At 35.7% G+C, this 19,841-nt stretch overlaps 1 protein-coding gene across 3 annotated transcripts in view; it reads left to right on the forward strand.

Moving 5' to 3' along the window:
• Positions 1 to 19,841, forward strand: part of LOC128251011 (uncharacterized) — a 622,894-nt gene that overhangs the window by 349,773 nt on the left and 253,280 nt on the right. For all 3 annotated transcript variants that reach the window (XM_089343603.1, XM_089343604.1, XM_089343605.1), the window contains one exon: positions 5,038 to 5,070. In XM_089343603.1, coding sequence (XP_089199729.1) covers positions 5,038 to 5,070 — 33 coding nt within the window. The remainder of the gene's footprint in view (positions 1 to 5,037; positions 5,071 to 19,841) is intronic.

Genomic DNA, 19,841 nt, shown 5'->3' on the forward strand with positions numbered 1-19,841 from the left:
TACCGTCTTAACCACTCGTTATTTTTCTTGTTTGTCATTCTAAGAGCGTCAACGATCGTGTTCAAATAATTTAATAAAAATCATGTCTTGTCTTTCTGCAGTTTAACTCCTATCAAACAACGAATCTGTTCTCCGATACCAGTAGAGTTTTTGGAAAGTAAACTTATTCCGTGGTCTCCATTAATAGTTTCAAATGAATTCTTTCTTTCTTTTTTCGCACCAGGAAATCTAAAATAAGTTTTAGTTTAAAAGAATGACATAAGCAGTTACCTCCCTTGATAATAGCTTCACTCTTTTACCTGGACTTCAAAGTTTATTTGACGATGACCAGGACAGGTGATAGTTACTATTGTTGTTTCTGTTGATTAACCTCCTGGTCAATCGTGACCAAGGTGTTCCAACCATGACCATCCATATGTCACGAGATCAAACTTCAAATGTAGCATTTATTTAGAATGTGAAGTTAGAAGACATGTTGTCTTGTATGCTAATGATTTTGTCAGCTCACCGCCTTCAATAATAGGGTTGGTGTAAGTATGTCCTACTAAAGCTTTGGGATGGTCCAACGATTGTGAATGAAATTGAATCAAAACTCAATCAGCTGACTATTAGCTCCATCTGCTTTTGGGTGGAGGAAACTTTGTCAGTCATTTCATTTAACACAGTCAGTGGGTCCTCTGCTGCCTTGAGCAGAACTATCTATTATTCTGTTTTAAGTATTTAGCCCAGACTGGGGCACCAATCTGAGGTTAAGCTGATACCCTGATGTTTGCTTTTTATTGTAGTTACTTACAAGTCCTGATTTGTTCCTTCTTTCCAGCAGTTTCAAAGTCCCAGCAAAATCGTTGTGGCCACTGTCCTTTCATTTCTGAGTTATAAAGGACAAACGATGTTTTGTTCAGCAAAAAGTCACCTCAGTGAGGAATACGAACAAGTGACCTTCCCTGAGTTTTCCAGCAGCATATAAACATCAAATGGCAAGCTACTGAGAACAATCTGGTGACTTTATATTAATATCTCTTTAAGTTCTGAATTTGAGTCGTGCTCAGGTAGATTTTTGTCTGTCATCGCCTTCCAAGGCTAATAAAATAATGTACCATTCAAATCCTGAAATTGAATTAAGAACTTTCTTTAAACTGGCTTAAATGCAAATGGAATCCTTATTAGACCAATTCTGACTTTCAACTTTCTGCAATTGATAGAATAAAGTAGCTGTCAGATGCTGGGGTCAAATTGACTTACTACAGCAACCTCATTAGTCATCTATCTGTTTCTGAGTTCAAACCTTATCAACGTCAGTCAGCTTTCCTTTTCATTCCATCACAATGGATAAAATAAAGGACCTGCCAATTATAGGGGTCGATATAATCAACTCATCTTTCTTCTGGTGTTTTATCTTATAAACTGTTTCTGTAAGCAAGTTTGTCGCAATTCAGTTGTGTCTGAGTGGATGCTGAGTTCAAATACAGCTAAAGTCATACTTTTCCATCCTTCCAGAACTGATAAAGAGGATAAGAATTCATTATTGTTGTTGTTGTTTAGCCCCAGGTCAGTTCTGATCAAGAATACATGATCTTAGTTACATCTTTTTATCAAATCTTTAGAGGCGTCTAGCAAAGTCGACCAGTCAAGGGAGATAACTAACTCCCACCAGGTATTTTCACATTAAATTTGTTTTAACAAATATTATTTGCCTTAGAGATTTTCAGAGTTTTTTCCCTTAGATCATGATTGTTATTGTCAGTCTTTTATGTCAAATGGACACTTTCACTTTCGTTTTCATTTTCCAAACAACTTTTTCTTTATATTCTTCTATGTTTTATTTTCGTAGATTATGATTTGGTGACGTCTGGCCATTATAAATTGAAATATGTATCATCATCATTTAACACCCATTTTTATGAAACATGTGTATATATACATACATGTTATGCTTTCGGTTAAACGAATGAAGGCGCTAATAAAGAATTACCCAAAATTCTGACTGCCTCCTTTTTCTTAATACACCAAATCTGTACGTAACATCAAACACTCTACATACATCCATGCATGCACACACACATACATTCTTTTATTCTTTTACTTGTTTCAGTCATTTTGACTGTGGCCATGCTGGAGCACCGCCTTTAGTTGAACAAATCAACTCCAGGACTTGTTCTTTGTAAGCCTAGTACTTATCGTATCGGTCACTTTTGCTGAACTGCTAAGTTACGGGGACACAAGTGCACCAGCATCGGTTGTCAAGCGATAGTGGGGAGGACAAACACAGAAACATCCGTCTACCAAATCTCTCTCACAAGGCTTTGGTCAGCCTGAGGCTACTTGCCCAAGGTGCCATACATATATTATATACCCTACTGATTATATATATTATTGCATACACGCAAACATTATTCTCTTAGATTAATTTTCTCTCTCCTTCTCTCTCTTCCTCTCTCCTTCTCTCTCTTTCTCTCTCTTTCTCTCTCCTTTTCTCTCTTCCTCTTCCTCTCTCTCTCCATGCATACTCACACAAAACCTTGTTTTTCAGGTTGTTTCTGTGTAATCAAGTTTGATGCTATACACGTATCTATATGCATATATAGGTGTATAAGTATGTATGTACATGCTTTTCACAAACTTTCAAAGCCAGCAGAATTATTATTAAAAACTGTATGGAAGTTTTATTATTAAAAAAGTTTATTATTGAATATTTTTCCTATCCACTTATGATTAAACTTTTCTATAATGATTCAGAACAATATTGTGTACCCTGAGGAAATGGTTCTGGACTTTGGGGATTTCTCTCCAGGAAGAAATCATCACATCTGCTTTTGATATTGTCATTTTATTGGAGAATCATAGGAATGGAAATGTTTCTAAACAAAAAATAAAGACAGATATTGTTCAGAGATGTATTTAAAATATATATATATATTAATGTATATTTGTGTATGTGTGTGTGTTTATATATCTTTCCAGAGGTTTCTTCATTATTGATATATATATATATATATATATAGTAATGCCTTGATATATGAGTTAAATTGTTCCTGGAGACAGCTTGTAAAACAAAAACTCGTAAAGCAGAGCAATAATTTCCAATAGTACCAATGTAATACATCATAATTCCTTACCAGAAAAATACTTTACCTATAAAATTTATAATACTCATAAATAAATTGCAATAAAACAACAGTAGAGTGTAAAGAAAAAAATATTTGGCAAGACTTCCACCCATCTCCCCCCAAAAAGCCACCCTTTTTAAAAAAAATGTTTTTCTACACAACCCTCCCCCACCTTTTCGGCTATGGGAATACAAATCTGCAAACATAATTGGCAAAAAGTGGCATTTTAAAATTACTACCCCCACCTCCACCCCTATTTCATTAATTTTTTTTACTTTTTTCGGAATTTTTTTTTTTCAAAATATGCGGAAAAATACGGAGACTCTGAAAAAAATTTTTTAAGCATGTTTTCTTCTAAGTATGCGGAAAAATACATTATGATTCGGACAAAAGTTTCAAACATTTCTATAGTTACGGTTAGGGTTTTAGGGTTAGGGTTAGTGCTGGGAAAAAAAAGTCAAAATTGAAGAATTTGTGGGTGGAAGCGGGGTAATTTTAGCAATGCTGATTTTTGGCAATTTTCTGGAACCTTCATATCCGAAAATGGGGGTTTTTGTCAAAAACTTTTTTTTAAATAAACACATTTAGGATAAAATGGAGGGAGCAGGGACAGACAGAAGTCTTTCCAAATATTCTTTTCATGCTACTGTAAAGTAAAAAGAATGTCAAGATCATTTATAATAAAAAAATATATATATTAATGCATGTGTGCACATGTGTATTTGTGTATGTATGTGTGTATATTTGTGTATGTGTTTATATATCTTACCAGAGGTTTCTTGATTATTGATATATACAGTAATGATTATTGATATATACAGTAATGCCTTGATATATGAGTTAAATTGTTTCTGGAGATCAGAAAAATACTTTACCTACAAAATTTATAATACTCATAAATAAATTGCAATAAAACGACAGTAGAATGTAAAGAAAAAATATTCTTTACATTCTACTGCAAAGCAAAAAGAATGTCAATATCATTTATAATAAAAAAATATTATTATTATAATCGTTTTCAGTGGAGGTGCAATGGCCCAGTGGTTAGGGCAGTGGACTCGCGGTCGGAGGATCATGGTTTCGATTCCCAGACAGGGCATTGTGTGTGTTTATTGAGCGAAAACACCTAAAAGCTCCACAAGGCTCTGGCAGCGGGTGGTGGCAACCCCTGTTGTACTCTTTTGCCCCAACTTTCATTCACTCTTTCTTCCTGTTTCTTGGGTAATGCTGCGATAGACTGGCATTCCATCCAGCTGAGGGGGGAACACATACACCATAGAAACCAGAAAACCGGGCCCATGAGCCTGGCTAGGCTTTAAAAGGGCGCATAAATAAAAATGTTTTTTTTAAAATCGTTTTCTGAATCATTTTTACTCACACTGTATTCGTGCACAGCATCACTTGTAGATGCAATCGCTGATTCACAAGCACTCGTAGACAGACGTGCAGATTTCTTTTTAAAAACCAAGTTGATTTGTTTGCTTTTTTTTTTTTTGTTCTCCATAAATTTCTCGGTAACACATAGAAGCATTTGTTATGGTAGTAGAAACTTTTACACTTCGTTCAAAATTTGGATTTTGTGCTTGAAAAATAAGACTCGTAAACCCGGGTCCTCGTAAAGTGAGGTATTACTGTATCTACATTTGTTAAATTCCTGTTTGTTTATCCATGTTTGAGTATTTTCTATATTCATATGTAATAGCTTGTGGACGTAGAGGTTTATCTAACCTTGTCAAATCCGCCTTCACCTGGCTATCTGTGTGTTTGTGTGTGTGTGTATGTATGTATGTGTGTGTGTGTGTGTGTATGTGTGCGTGTGTGTGTGTATTTTCACACCTAAAAGGCGAAGCGTCACTCTGAGGAGGCTGGAGTGTAAAAAAACTAACACTGTTTTATGTCATGCTTTAATCACTTTTCTTGTTGTTGTTAGGAACCTTGCACAAAAGAGCAAACACATGCAACAGTAAGTAAAATGTTTAGGGTTCCGTTCTGCCACTAACCTCTATGCAAATTTTGAAACATTTTATTTTGCTTTTTGCTTCATCTCTATTCCTCTTCTTCCCGGTTGATTGATTTCATTCTATGAAATGGTTTAGAGATCTTCCTCTCTGACACAGTGTGTATGTGTTTATACATTGCCACACACCTATTTTACATACATAAACACACACTTCAAATTAATACAAATACAAGGGTATAAACACATACACATGATGACTTATACATACACAGATATTTGCCTGACACATGGCTACTTGCGCTATTAGAAATAGCAGCTAAACCTCTGTCAAATCAAATTTGACCACCTTCAATAAACAAAGAACTCATTGGATGATATAGTTCTGGACATACATAGCCCTAAATCGATGGGGTGGTCAATGGCTTTTGTTTTCTGGTCTGTTTGATCACAGCTCACCTGTGGACTAAACGGTAACACTATTGTAAGATACAGAAATAAATCTATTTCTCAAATGCGTGATAATGCTATAAATAGCGTGATCAGGATAAATAATCCATATAATGCAGAAAAATACGTTACCGGCCAACCATGAGACTCGAACTCACATCTCTGTGATTACATGTCAAGTGTAACACTATTATTATAGACACAAACACACACTTATTAACACACACACACACATACACATATTATACACACACATATACAAACACATTAACACACACACACACCTATTAACACACATACACACGTGTGTGTGTATTAATACACACACATATACACATACTCACACACATTAATACACCCACACACATTAATACACACGTACACACACACACAAGCTGAGTCTATGCCACTGCTATTTACTCCAGGGTGATTGGTGCTCTAAATGTTTTCTATTGTCTAATTGGTTGAAATAAACTCCCTCCCTCTGCTTATTGGAATTGCGGGTCAGAACTTTGTTTCCTGGTTTCAAACATTTCTTATAATTTGATTGGCTAACAAACTTTCCAAATAACTTTCAGCAATTTCAGTGGTTGACACGCTTTGCTATTTCTTAATCATGAGTAAATTAATGTTAACACAATTAATATATAAACAATTAAAAGCATAATTAAGACACAGATAATTATATAGTGGCACTCTGTTGGTTATGACAACGAGAGTTCCAGTTGATCTGATTAACGGAGCAGCGTGCTCGTGAAATTAACGTGCAACTGAAATACAGGTACAACAGAAACAGGACGAAAGAGTGAGAGAAAGGTGTGGTGAAAGAGTACAACAGAATTTGCCACCACTCCCTGCTGGAGCCTTGTGGAGCTTCAGGTGTTTTCGCTTAATAAACACTCACAACGCTTGGTCTGGGGATTGAAACCGCTATCCTATGACTGTGAGTTTGCTGCCCTAACCATTGGGCCATTGTGCCTCCACAGATAATTATATACGTAGCCAAGAGAAAAAGAATAAGATTATTCAAAGATATAAATGCATTTTGAAGATGCTGAGTACATTCTGTTATTCTTTTATTTGTTTCAGTTATTTTGACTGTGGCAATGCTGGAGCACTGCCTTTTAGTCAAAGAAATAGAACCCCTGGACTTATTCTTTGTAAGCCTGGTACTTATTCTATCAGTCTCTTTTGCTGAACTGCCAATTTATAGGGACGTAAACACACCAATGTCAGTTGTCAAGCGACGGTGGGTGTACAAACACAGACATAAACACACAAGTATATATCCATATATATATATGTATGACAGGCTTCTTTCAGTTTCCATCTACCAAATCCACTCACAAGGCTTTGGTTAGCCCAAGGCTATAGTAGAAGACACTTGCCCAAGGTGCCATGCAATGGGACTGAACCCAGAACCATATTGCTGGGAAGCAAACTTCTTACCACACAGCCACTCCTGCACAATTTATTTTGGTAAAGAATAACACTTGTGCATATATAGGACAAAGTATTATCAATGAGAAAATAAACATGTAAGCTTGGGATAAAAATCAAGGGCTCCTCTCATAAATAGAATATTATGAGTGGCTGTGTGGTAAGTAGCTTGCTTACCAACCACATGGTTCCAGGTTCAGTCCCACTGCATGGCACTTTGGGCAAGTGTCTTCTACTATAGCCTCGGGCTGACCAAAGCCTTGTGAGTGGATTTGGTAGACGGAAACTGAACGAAGACCGTTGTATATATGTATATGTATATATATAAATATATATGTGTGTGTGTTTCTGTGTCTGTGTTTGTCCCCCCAACATCGCTTGACAACCGATGCTGGTGTGTTTACGTCCCCGTAACTTAGCGGTCCGGCAAAAAGAGTACGATAGAATAAGTAGTAGGCTTACAAAGAATAAGTCCTGGGGTTGATTTGCTCGACTAAAGGTGGTGCTCCAGCATGGCCACAGTCAAATGACTGAAACGAGTAAAAGAGTAAAAGAGCAATATATATAGATGTGTGTGTGTGATTTTTCTTGTTAGTATTTGAAAACAATTACAGCTTTGAAAACATCTGGTATTGTAATACAATTCTACCCTCTTTGGTGAGCGTGAAGCCATCCACTGAGCACATCCAGAAACACAAACACCTCAAGACTTCCAGTTAACTTTCTAATATTTCCGATAATATTAAATATGTTAACACTATCCAACCTACAAACCTTACTGCAAGCAGTATCTCTTTATCATTTCTTTCTCTTTTAATCACTTAATTAATTACGAATCGTTTGTCTTAACAAACAACTTCCTCTGATGTCATTGGCTGATTAAACATTGAACAATCACTTGCTATCATCTGATTGATTGGCCATCACATTTTCTTCAATCATTTCTTATCAACTGATTGTCCACTCAAATACATCAGAACAATTTCGTCTCTCCTGATTGGCTGATAGTCTTTTGACTGCTTAACTCAACACTTTATTTTCTTTTTCCTTTCATCTATGCTTGGAGAATTTCCTGTTGTCTCATTGGTTAACCATGTATGATGATCTTCTGTTGCTGATGGTTACTAACATCTCTCTGTCTGTCTCTTTCTCCTGATTGGTTGATAGTTTGAGGGCTTTACTTATAATTTTGTATTTATTTAGTTTGTATGTGTGTGTGTGTATGTTCGTGCATGTATATATATATATATATATATATATATATATATATATATATATATATATATATATATATAATATATATGTTTGTGTGTATGTGTGTGTGTATATATGTATGTATATATACAAATATATATGCAGATATGTGTGTGTGTATATATATATACATGTGTGTATATATATATATATATATATATATATATATATATATATATATGTATGTATGTATGTATGTATATGTATTGATATGTATGCATGTTTGTATGTATATATACAAATATATATGTAGATATATATATGTGTGTGTGTGTTTGTGTATAGATATTCATGTATATATGTATATGTGTATATATGTATATATATATTCTCTCTATCTCTTTATATATGTGTATATATATATATATATATATATATATATATATATATATATATATATATATATCCACACACACACACACACAGGAATATTAATTGTAACTACACATACTGTGACACAGACAAGCATACAAGCAAATATACGCAATCATATTTGCATATAAACATACCTTTATTCCACATTCATACAAATGTGCACATGCGCACACATACACACATTTTCTTGTTAAGGAAGAATTCAATTGCTTTTTACTTGATTGGCTTTTGGACACCTTAATATCTTTTATTTATGGTGATGGTGATTATGACGGTGGTGGTGGTGGTGGCGGCGGCGGTGGTGATGATGATGTTGATCAAACAATATTAGCAGTGATTATAGGGCGGTGAGCTGGCAGAATCGTTAGCACACCAGTTGAAATGCTTAGCGGTATTTCATCTGCCATTACGTTCTGAGTTCAAATTCCTCCGAGGTCGACTTTGCCTTTCATTCTTTCAAGGTCGATTAAATAAGTACCAGTTATGCACTTGGGTTGGTGTAATCAATTTAATCAGTTTGTCTGTTCTTGCTTGTCCCCTCTATGTTTAGCCCCCTGTGGGCAATAAAAAAATAAATATTAGTGGTGATTATTTACAAAGATGATAATGTTGATAATATTGTAATATAGAAAAAAACACATAGACTCATCACAGCCTCTGCATCACACAAAATGTACCCCTTCAAAATGACTGAACATTTCATACAGGAAAAATATCTTAACAGTGAACAGGGGCCGACATCCTACATGGACTATGACCCTAAAAGTGGACATGGAAAATCATGGAAATACCTTATAAACAACATCAGTGGGACACCCAAATACTCATTACACACAAAAATAATGTCCCCAACACACTAACATTGAACATGGGCCAAATATCTTGTTATTAAATACAGGGAAAAACATCTCAGTACAATAATCCCTTGACTATTGCGGGTGTTATGTCCCAAAACCCCTGTGATAGGTGAAAATCCATGAATTAGAAACAGTACTGTAATGTATATTTCTTTTATTATTTTATAAATTTGTATATATTTATTTTATTATGAATGCAAAACAACACCACGGAGGAATCAACATAAGCTTAAATAATAAACTGCGATAGGTGAACCTCGATAGGTGAACCGTGATATGGCGAAGGATTACTGTATTTACTGTGAAAAAAGAAGGCAAGAATAAAATGGATTCACATTCAACATAGACAAAAAAAAATTTAATTAAAAATTAGGGTCAGGTATGGTTGTGTGGCAAGAAGCTGTGTTTGTCCCCTCTATGTAATACCTTTATGGCAAAATTTATGAAATAAAGAAGCTTGCTTCCCAAGCTCATGGTCCTGGGTTCATGTTTGTCCCCTCTTTCCACTGCTTGGCAGCTGGTGTTGGTGTGTTTACATTCCTATAACTTAGCAGTTTGGCAAAAGGGACCAGGCTTAAAAAAGAAAAGTCCCTGGGCTGATTTAGTTTGACTAAAATTCTTCAAGGTGGTGCTCCAGCATGGTCGTAGTCAAATGACTGGAACAAGTAAAAGATAAAACATAAATTAATGCAAGTAAAACGATTTGTCACAAGATCCATTGGAGTACAAGTTTACTTTCAATAAATGGACCACAACAAAAGGTGCCAAAGCTTTTGGCTTTACATCTGATTCCAAACAAACACATGGTCATTCAAAACAAAAAAAAAAAGAAAGAAATTGCCAGAAATTCTTCAGTCAATCACTACAGAAAGAACTCAATCCATTGAAAGGAGTATAGAGTCTGCAATGTGAATGAGTGATGGATGAGTCTTCATCAGCATCAAGGACAGGTTTTCTGCTCTAGGCAAAGGCCCGAAATGTCAACCATGGTGGAATTTGAACTCAGGATGTAAAGACAGACGAATTAGTTGTAGAATATTCTTTTCTATTCTTGGCACAAGGCCCGAAATTTTGGGGGAGGGGGCCAGTTAATTTGATTGATCCCAGTATGTAACTGGTACTTAATTTATCGACCTTGAAAGGATGAAAGGCAAAGTCAGCTACAGTGGAATTTGAACTCAGAACGTGCAGACAGATGAATTGGTTGTAGAATATTGGTAAGTTGGATATGGGTAAGCAGTCAAAGAAACTACTACTTAAGACCCTTATCCTCAAGATATTAGATTTTGCACCCATTAAACCAGTATTCTACAAACAATTCCTTACTTTGAAACAAGCTCAAAAACCTACAAATCTATCACAATCTCTATATTAGAGTGTACATCTAGTGTCTGGTGCCTGGTGACCAATTGTTTTATACAAAAACTGTAACAAACAGAAAGGATTGGAAACACTGCACTTCAAACCATGACAGGCCACACCTTAGAAACCTATATCACAATAAGGTAATGTTTATCCCTACTTAAATGTGGACGCTTCATTAGAACAAGCTATACTGTGGTAGTTGCCATGAGAAAATCTCTCCTATTAGCTTTTGATCACAAATGCAAAATGTAACACAAACAAAAGTGCAATCGGCATCAAAAGCCAATATGAGAATTGCACTCGTGGTATCTACCACAGTATAGTTTGTTCTAACAGAACATCCAGTGGTGTTAACTAATACCTCTTAAAATTAATACTGCTTCTGTCATATATATATATATATATACACCTCTCTCTCTTTCTCTCTCATAGAATAATGTTTTCATATATTTTTATAATTAAGATCTAAGCCGTTAATATATGAATGATGAAGATATAGTTGAATATATGTATGTGTGTATATATATATATATATATATATATATATATATATATATATATATATATATATATATATATTCAATTATATCTTCATCATTCATATATTAACGGCTTAGATCTTAATTATAAAAATATATGAAACCATTATTCTATGGCAATTTAGTTAATTGTAAGATAGAAATTTAAATGCAATAAAATGTTTTAAAAGAAATTTAAAGTGCCTATGTGATAACTGTAAACCTACTTTTGGGCCAGCCTGTATATATATATATATATCTCACAATAGCACACTCAAGGAAATCTCTACGTGGTCACTTAAACTTTTTGCAATAGTAACTGAATTTCCCCCTAATAACACCTTATTGTTATAGAAAGAGGCTTGTTAGATAATGTGGTCTTACTGTCCCTGCACATAGGAAAAGATAGGTTGGAAGACTGCTTGATTATTGTTGATCAGAGGACAAAACAGCAACACGATTCCTTATTTTTCGTAGGGCAGCTTTGTCAAGGAACAGATGTGTTTTCAAAGGTCCTTGTACACCTGTAACCATCTGTGGCATTAAAATAATAACCAAACTCCAGTACTCTGAAATTACTTGACTTGTTTGAAATGACAGTCAAATCTTCCTCAAATGATATCCCAACCATTTCAAATAAAGATAAGTGTACAAGATGTTGCCCATTTGCAACTGAGGGAATTGGAGCAGCATGAAACAATGTGCCCTACCCCAGGACATGCAAGTACTGCCCAGGAACAGAACCTACATCATGATTATGTGTCCAACAATCTAATCACTGGGTCATGCATCTTCCAAGTGCATGTATCATAATAGCATATAAAAAGACAGGTTAGCCATGGATGGAATCTCTTTGATAAGCGGCCTCCTTGGGGAACACTGACCAGGTGTTAAATAATAGCAGCCACAAATGTACAGATGATCCAATGAAACATCCTCTCTGTGGGTACGTGACCTGCTAAAAATAGCAGCCAAATCTTTTCATTCTAGACTACCTGGGAAAGAAGGGATACAGTGGACAGTGTAGTCTTGAGTATAAATATACTGGGCGGCCATGACTGGAATGTCTTTGATCATAGTCTGATTCACCAGGGTTGACCTGTGGTTAAACAACAGCAACAACAAAAACCACTACCATCATTTCTTCTAAAACCAACATTGCTACCCCACCCTCACTACTGCAACCAAAAACATGACCACTACCACCACGACCACCACCCCAACCATCACCACCATCATTCCCCCCAACCACTGCTGCCATCACCACCTTCATTGCCACCATCATCACCACCACCACCACCACCACCAATAACGATACATCTACACTTCTAAGTTACCCAAAATAGCAGAACATCTTTTAAATATTTTTTGTCTCTGACATAAAACTGCGTTAGCAACAGACTGGTGTATTCCGAAACAAACAAACCAGTCGAAAAGATCTTGTAGTGCTATACTGTCCACTAAACCGAAATGACCAACACTGACATTAGTTCATAAATTTTTAAGCTTAGATAACAATGGCGAATATCTTCAAAAGATTCGACCGACGGTTTAATAATGTATTTTTTTTCTTTTTTACTTTACCGTTTTTGCGGAAAAGAGAACGAATAAAATATGATCATTAAGCTATGTGAAAGTCAGAAGAAATCAAACAGCCAAAAAGTAAATTCGTTTATTAGGTGACCTTTTAGACATTTTGCTGTTATAAAAATCTTGTTTTTCTTCTTCTGAAGGACTTGAAAAATCTTTCATCCATAAGTATCAAAAACTGATTGCAACTGTGAGAGGAGGGAGTTGGCGGCAGGTGGAAGGGCACTGATAAGGAGCTTCAGGAAGCACCAAGACTGACAACTAATAACAAATTAAGCTATCTGTCTGTCTGTTTGTCCCTCTGTCTATGTCTGTCTTATTTTTATTCGTTTCCTATAATATACAAGGTAATTATTTATGTTTCTAAAACCAGCATTACAAAAAGCCGGAAAGAAAAAAAACCCAACGTAACAAAAAAAGATTAGTGGTGGTGGGTGGCAGGGTGGAGTTGGTTGGGGTGGTTGAAACTTTGGACTAAATGTCTTGTCTGTGATTGCATTATTATCCCTTTATGTCTTTGAGATGATGTATTACCACTGAAGTTGGCTATCTTTTGTCTTTCATCCGTCCCCCTGTGAGGAGTTGGGGGTGGGTGAAGTGTCACTAAAATAAATATTCAATAAAATACTGGGAGTTTGATTTTTGTCGACTTCACCCTCAGCATCATTCCTCCACCCTCAAAATATATACAATTAATTACAAGTTTTTGTTTTTTTATGGAATTATGACTCAATTGGTAGAGCATCAGGTTTGATGGTATAAAGTCCAGAGTAATTACTTACTGGCTAGCACACACACACACACACACACACATCTAATGCACCCATGCCGGTGCTGCATAAGTGCACTTGTGACAGAAACACATAAAAAAGTACCCAGTTTACTCTGTTAAGTGGTTGGCATCAGGAAGAGCATCCAGGTGTAGAAAACCTGTCACAACATACAATTGGAGTTTGAACCGTTTCCTGCTAGCCAGCTCCGTGTCAAACCATCCAACCCATGCCAGGATGGAAAGCAGACATTAAATGATGATGATGATTATATGTATTTATATATATATATATATATATATATAAGTCAGTAAATAGTGGGGTTGTGTTAACCGCACGTGAAGAAATAATAGGAAAATGAAAAAAAGCCAGAATGCTAAACTGGAAGCATATTTTAATAATGATTTCTTCTAACCGGTTTTCATTGCGAAAAGCAAATTATCAAGAAGAAGGAGAATGAAAATGTTTTTTTACAAAGAAGTGCAAAATGAAGAAAATAATATATAAAACAATAATATATCAAAAAATAAATATGCCCATACATTATATTGTCTTTGAGCTTTTGTAGTTCAATAGTAGTTCATGTATAAACTGGTAGGAAAAATAAGAGATGATCTTGACATGCTCAATCACCTCCCGAAAACAACAAACGAGGAGTCACTCTTGGTTTCTTTTGACGTGGTCAACCTTTATACAAATATCCCTCATGAATATGCTATTGAGGCAATTAAATTCTGGCTGCACAAACACCCAGAAACATTTCCTAATCGCATCAACACAACTTTCATCATAGAATCACTTAAGTTCATTCTGACCAACAATTACTTCCTGTTTGCAGACACATACTTTCACCAAAAATGTGGTATCGCGATGGGTACTAAAGCTGCACCAGTCCTTGCGAACCTCATAATGGGTTTTTTTGAATTAACACTATATGAAACCTCACACCAGAAATTTGGACACCTTTTCCACATCTTTTTAATGGATAACTGGAAAAGATATTTGGATGATTGTTTCATCATATGGAAGGAACCCTATGAAAAACTTCTAGAATTCAAATCCATACTTAATAACATACATCCCAGCATTCAATTCACTATGGAATTCAGCAAACATCATCTCCCTTTTCTTGATCTCTTAATTATAAAAACACCTAATAACAAAATCACAACCGACATCTACCACAAACCTACAGACTCACAACAATACCTCCTTTTTAGCTCATGCCACCCAAAACACACCAAGATAAATATCCCCTTTAATTTAGCTAAAAGAATTTGCACCATTGTCTCTGACCCAACCACTTGAGAAATACGCTTACAAGATCTCAAAAAAACATTGTTACAACGCCAATATCCCTCCACACTCATAGATCTTGGAATAAAACGTGCCAAGGAACTTGACAAAAACACACTAAAAACCAACCAACATAATAACACTCCCAACCCCAAAATACTTCCATACATCTCCACCCATAACCCCAAAAACATCGAAGCATACACGACAATTAAACAAAACCTCCCCTTACTCACCACAGACCCGAAAATGAACAATATCATTAATACACACAAAGTCCTTAAATGCAAAAGGCAACACAAATCTTTGAAAACATTATTAACCAATTCCAAACTACATACACCACTTCCACCCCCATCAGTTAAAAAATGTGCACGCCCTAATTGTGGCACCTGCCCCTACCTACTTGAAGGCTCTGAATTTACCTTCAAACGAGGAACAAAGTTTAAAATTAAAACCAATTTCTCTTGTTCCTCTGGTAACCTCATTTATGTCCTCACTTGCGCAGGTTGCCAAAACTTCTATATCGGACAGACGAGCCTCCCATTGCGTAGAAGAGTAGCTGTCCATAAGGAACAAATAAACCTCCCTCAATACCGCCAAATTCCACTCAGTGGCCACATAGACTCTTGCGCCAGAAACAAAAACCCCAAATTCATTATATTCCCTTTCTATCAATGTAAAGACAGAATCTCCACACAAGAAAGAATCAACAAGGAGAATCTTTTCATAGAGAAATTCCAACCATTTCTTAACACACACACCCCTCAGTGACCTTATTTCTCTATGAACAGACACAAACTTCCTGTTGAAAAAAAGAGTTCATAACTCCAACTAAAAACACTTGTCTCCCCTTACACACACTTCCTGTTTTGACACCACATTTCCTGCTTAACACAAACTTTTAACCCTTTTTTTAAACCTAACAAAACTGTCAACTCTCATGCATCCTTATTTTTCCTACCAGTTTATACATGAACTACTATTGAACTACAAAAGCTCAAAGACAATATAATGTATGGGTATATTTATTTTTTTATATATTATTGTTTTATATATTATTTTCTTCATTTTGTACTTCTTTGTAAAAAAACATTTCATTCTCCTTCTTCTTGATAATTTGCTTTTCGCAATGAAAACCGGTTAGAAGAAATCTTTATTAAAATATGCTTCCAGTTTAGCATTCTGGCTTTTTTTCATTTTCCTATATATATATATATATATATATATATATATATATATATATTATCCGAAATGTATAGTATTAAATATCCATCATGGCTGATCTCACCAATCGGTTTCGCGTAAAAAATACAATGGAGTGTTAAGTAATAATCCGATTATATAACTTTATGCTTCTTAGAGTTAGCCTATATGGAAGGGAATATGGCGACTTTATATGTGTGTGTGTGTGTGTGTGTGTGTGTGTATGTGTAAAGTGCATTTGAACACTGTATAATAAGCTACTTATTATGTATATAGAAGCATATGCACGTGTCCATTTGTGTTTGTGTGTGTGTGTATATATATATATATATATATATATATACGAGGTGAGTATGAAAAGTTTTAAGCCTTCAAGGTCTTTGAGCTTTGAAGTCTTGTACCATGTTTTGTTTTTTTGAGGCCCAAGACTTTTCACACACCACTCATATGTGTATAATTAAGTTAGTGTGTGTTGAGTTCATATTAACCTTTAAATACTCTGCAAACTCACCACCCCCTGTTCCCACCTCCCTGCCATTTTTCTTCTCAGATCACCAATTTTGTGGTTTTAAAGCATAAACCAGAACCTCAGGTTAGCTTCTACTTCTGCCCAAATTTCCAAATGTTGTTTTGTGACTTTCTGTATTCTTACATTGAAATATTCTGTTACCAACGGACAAAGTGGGGAAAGAAACAAAAAATAATAAAAATAAGTTTTAAAAACTAATATATAGGTGCAGGCATGGCTGTGTGCTAAGAAGCTTGCTTCCCAATATTCTTAAAGGAACGAAAAATTATCCAGCAACTCTGGCTAATACGAACGAGCCTGGTAGGTGTAAAAGGAGCAAAACTCTGTGGATTTTGGTACAAATTGGAATTTATTGTTCTACTGCACTAATAATTTAATTTTAGAATTGTATTACCTACATTGGAAGTTAGGTCACTCTCCTTTACTGTTTCATTACTTTTTTGTTATATATTTAGATAATTGGGAATGGTAGCTGTGTGTGTGTGTGTAACTGGCATCTCTTGTCAAGAGTACAGGCAACACTCAGGTCGCTGATGTTTGTTGTGCACTCTGCTTTCATTATATGATTACCAGTATTCTGTGCATCTGTGTGTAAAGATCAGTTGTGTTTTGCAGGGTTGCTTTATTTCTACCCTTAACTTAGAAATGGAGAAAGACATAGCGTGAGATATAAAAAAAATAAGCCATTTGGTGGCAAGAAATTAAATGGAAAGACATGAAATCCTTTAAGCAAGCATGTGTCTTATGTGAAATCTGTGATGAGCCCAAGTGACGCTGATGACCTGGAGTCACCTTTGCTATATATATATATATATATATATATATATATATATATATATATATATATATATATATATATATATATACACATACATACATACATACAAAAATACCTTGTTGCTGATGTTGAAATTTCAATGAAGGAGTCTTGGATGTAGGTTAGAAACCAGCTCTTTCTCTATTGGCAGGAAATTTCGAAATAAAACTGAACAATGATAAACTTACATATGTCTTAGTGTGTGTGTTTGTCCCCCACCACTGCTTGACAACCAGTGTTGGTGTGTTTACATCCCAATAACTTAGCAGTTCAGCATAAGCGACCAATAGAATAAGTACCAGGCTTTAAAAAAGGAAACAAAGTCCTGGGGTCGATTAGTTCACCTAAAACCCTTCAAGGTGCTGCCCCAGCATGACCACAGTCAAATGACTGGAACAAGTAAAAGATAAAAAATAGCGAACACATTTAAAATTCTTTTTTATTCCAAACCTTCACCTAGGGGTCAGGCTCCATAGTCCCTCACTAAATACCCCAACCAACCAACCAACCAACATTATTTCCTTCTTAAATACAATGTTTCATTCCTTGTCATTTATTCCACGTGCTTTTAATTTCAACTCATTCTTTAATTAAATCAGACCTGCTGAGCAAAACTCTGTGAATTTTGGTACAAATTGGAATTCATTGTTCTACTGCACTAATAATTTAATTTTAGAATTTTATTACCTACATTGGAAGTTAGGTCACTCTCCTTTACTGTTTCATTACTTTTTTGTTATATATTTAGATAATGGGGAGTCATAGCTGTGTGTGTACGTGTGTGTGTGTGTGCATGTGTGTGTGTGCGGGTGTGTTTATGTGTATGTGCGTACGTGTGTGTATGTGTGTGTGCATGTGTATGAGTTTGTGTGTGTGTACATACGAGTTTGTGTGTGTATATGTATGTGTGCATGTGTGTGTGTGCATGTGTATGAGTTTCTGTGCATACATGTGTGTGTGTGTTTGTGCATGTGTGTGTTTGTGCATGTGTGTGTATGAGTTTGCGTGTGGTTGTGTGTGTACATGCGCATGAGTTTGTGTGTGTGTGTGTGTACATGTAAGTTTGTGTGCATGTGAGTTTGTGTGTGAGTGTATATGCGTGAGTTTGTGAGTGTGGTTGCACGTACGTGTGTATGAATTTGTGTGTGTGTGTGTGTGTGTGTGTGTATGTGAGTGTGGGTTATGTTGTAGCTAATGGGAAGATAGTGGAAGTTTAATTGTTTCCTGACAATGTAGATACATGTTTGTTTTAGTAATATAATGGAAAAAGGCAATGGAGCGTGGCTTAGTGGTTTGAGTAATCAGCTCATGATCACAGAGTTGTGAGTTCAATACCCAGCGACACATTGTATCCTTGAGAAAGACACTTTATTTCACATTGCTCCAGTCCACTCAACTGGTGAAAACACATAGTGCTTGCATTTCAAAGGGGTCAGTCTTGTTACATTCCAAGTCCCGCTGAATCTCCCTGAGAACTACATAAACCCTTTTGTTACCATATTTTTGTTAACATCTGCTGTCTTTGTTTCAATTAATTTTGAAATTAATGAAGAATTTAGTAAAATAACTTCCTCGTTATTAAGCTGGGGTCTGAAGGTGGCAGGCTGGCAGAATGGTTAGCACGTTGAGTGAAATGCTTAGCAGTATTTCGTCTGCTGCTACATTCTGAGTTCAAATTCTGCTGGGGTCGACTCTGCCTTTCGTGGTCGATAAATTAAGTACCAGTGAAACAGTGGGGTCAATGTAATCTACTAGTCTCCTCCTCCCAAAGTAAGTCGATGTAATCGACTTAATCCCTTCCCCCAAATCTGAGGCCTTGTGCTTCCAGTAGAAAGGATTATTTTATTAAGCTGGGGTCTGGAACAAATTAGCATAAAATTCTGATGGAAGATTATAATCTAGACCACTTTAACCCTTTAGCATTTAAACTGGCCACATCCGGCCCAAATATTCTATTTGCTTTATGTTCAAACTGATCAGATCCAGCCTCTCACACCTACCCTACAATGTCCAATCACATCATAAATATCTTGAAGCTATGAGATAATGCAGGGTTAATTCAAAACTATGTGAATAAATGAGGATAATATTTGACAGGGTAACCTGAATGCTAAAGGGTTAAAACATTAAGTTTATGTTGTAGAACCTCGGGTGGTCTCAGGTAGGTTGGTATAGAAAGGGATAAGCATACACATGTCTATGGAGCGCTCAGCCACTTGCATGTAAATTTCATGAGCAGGCTGTTCCATTGATTGGATCGACTGGAACCCTTGTCATTGTAACCGACACAGTTCAAGTGCGGGTGTGATT

Source organism: Octopus bimaculoides, chromosome 27 (assembly GCF_046866305.1).
Source record: "Octopus bimaculoides isolate indiv1 chromosome 27, ASM4686630v1, whole genome shotgun sequence".
Classification (NCBI taxonomy): Eukaryota; Metazoa; Mollusca; class Cephalopoda; order Octopoda; family Octopodidae; genus Octopus; species Octopus bimaculoides.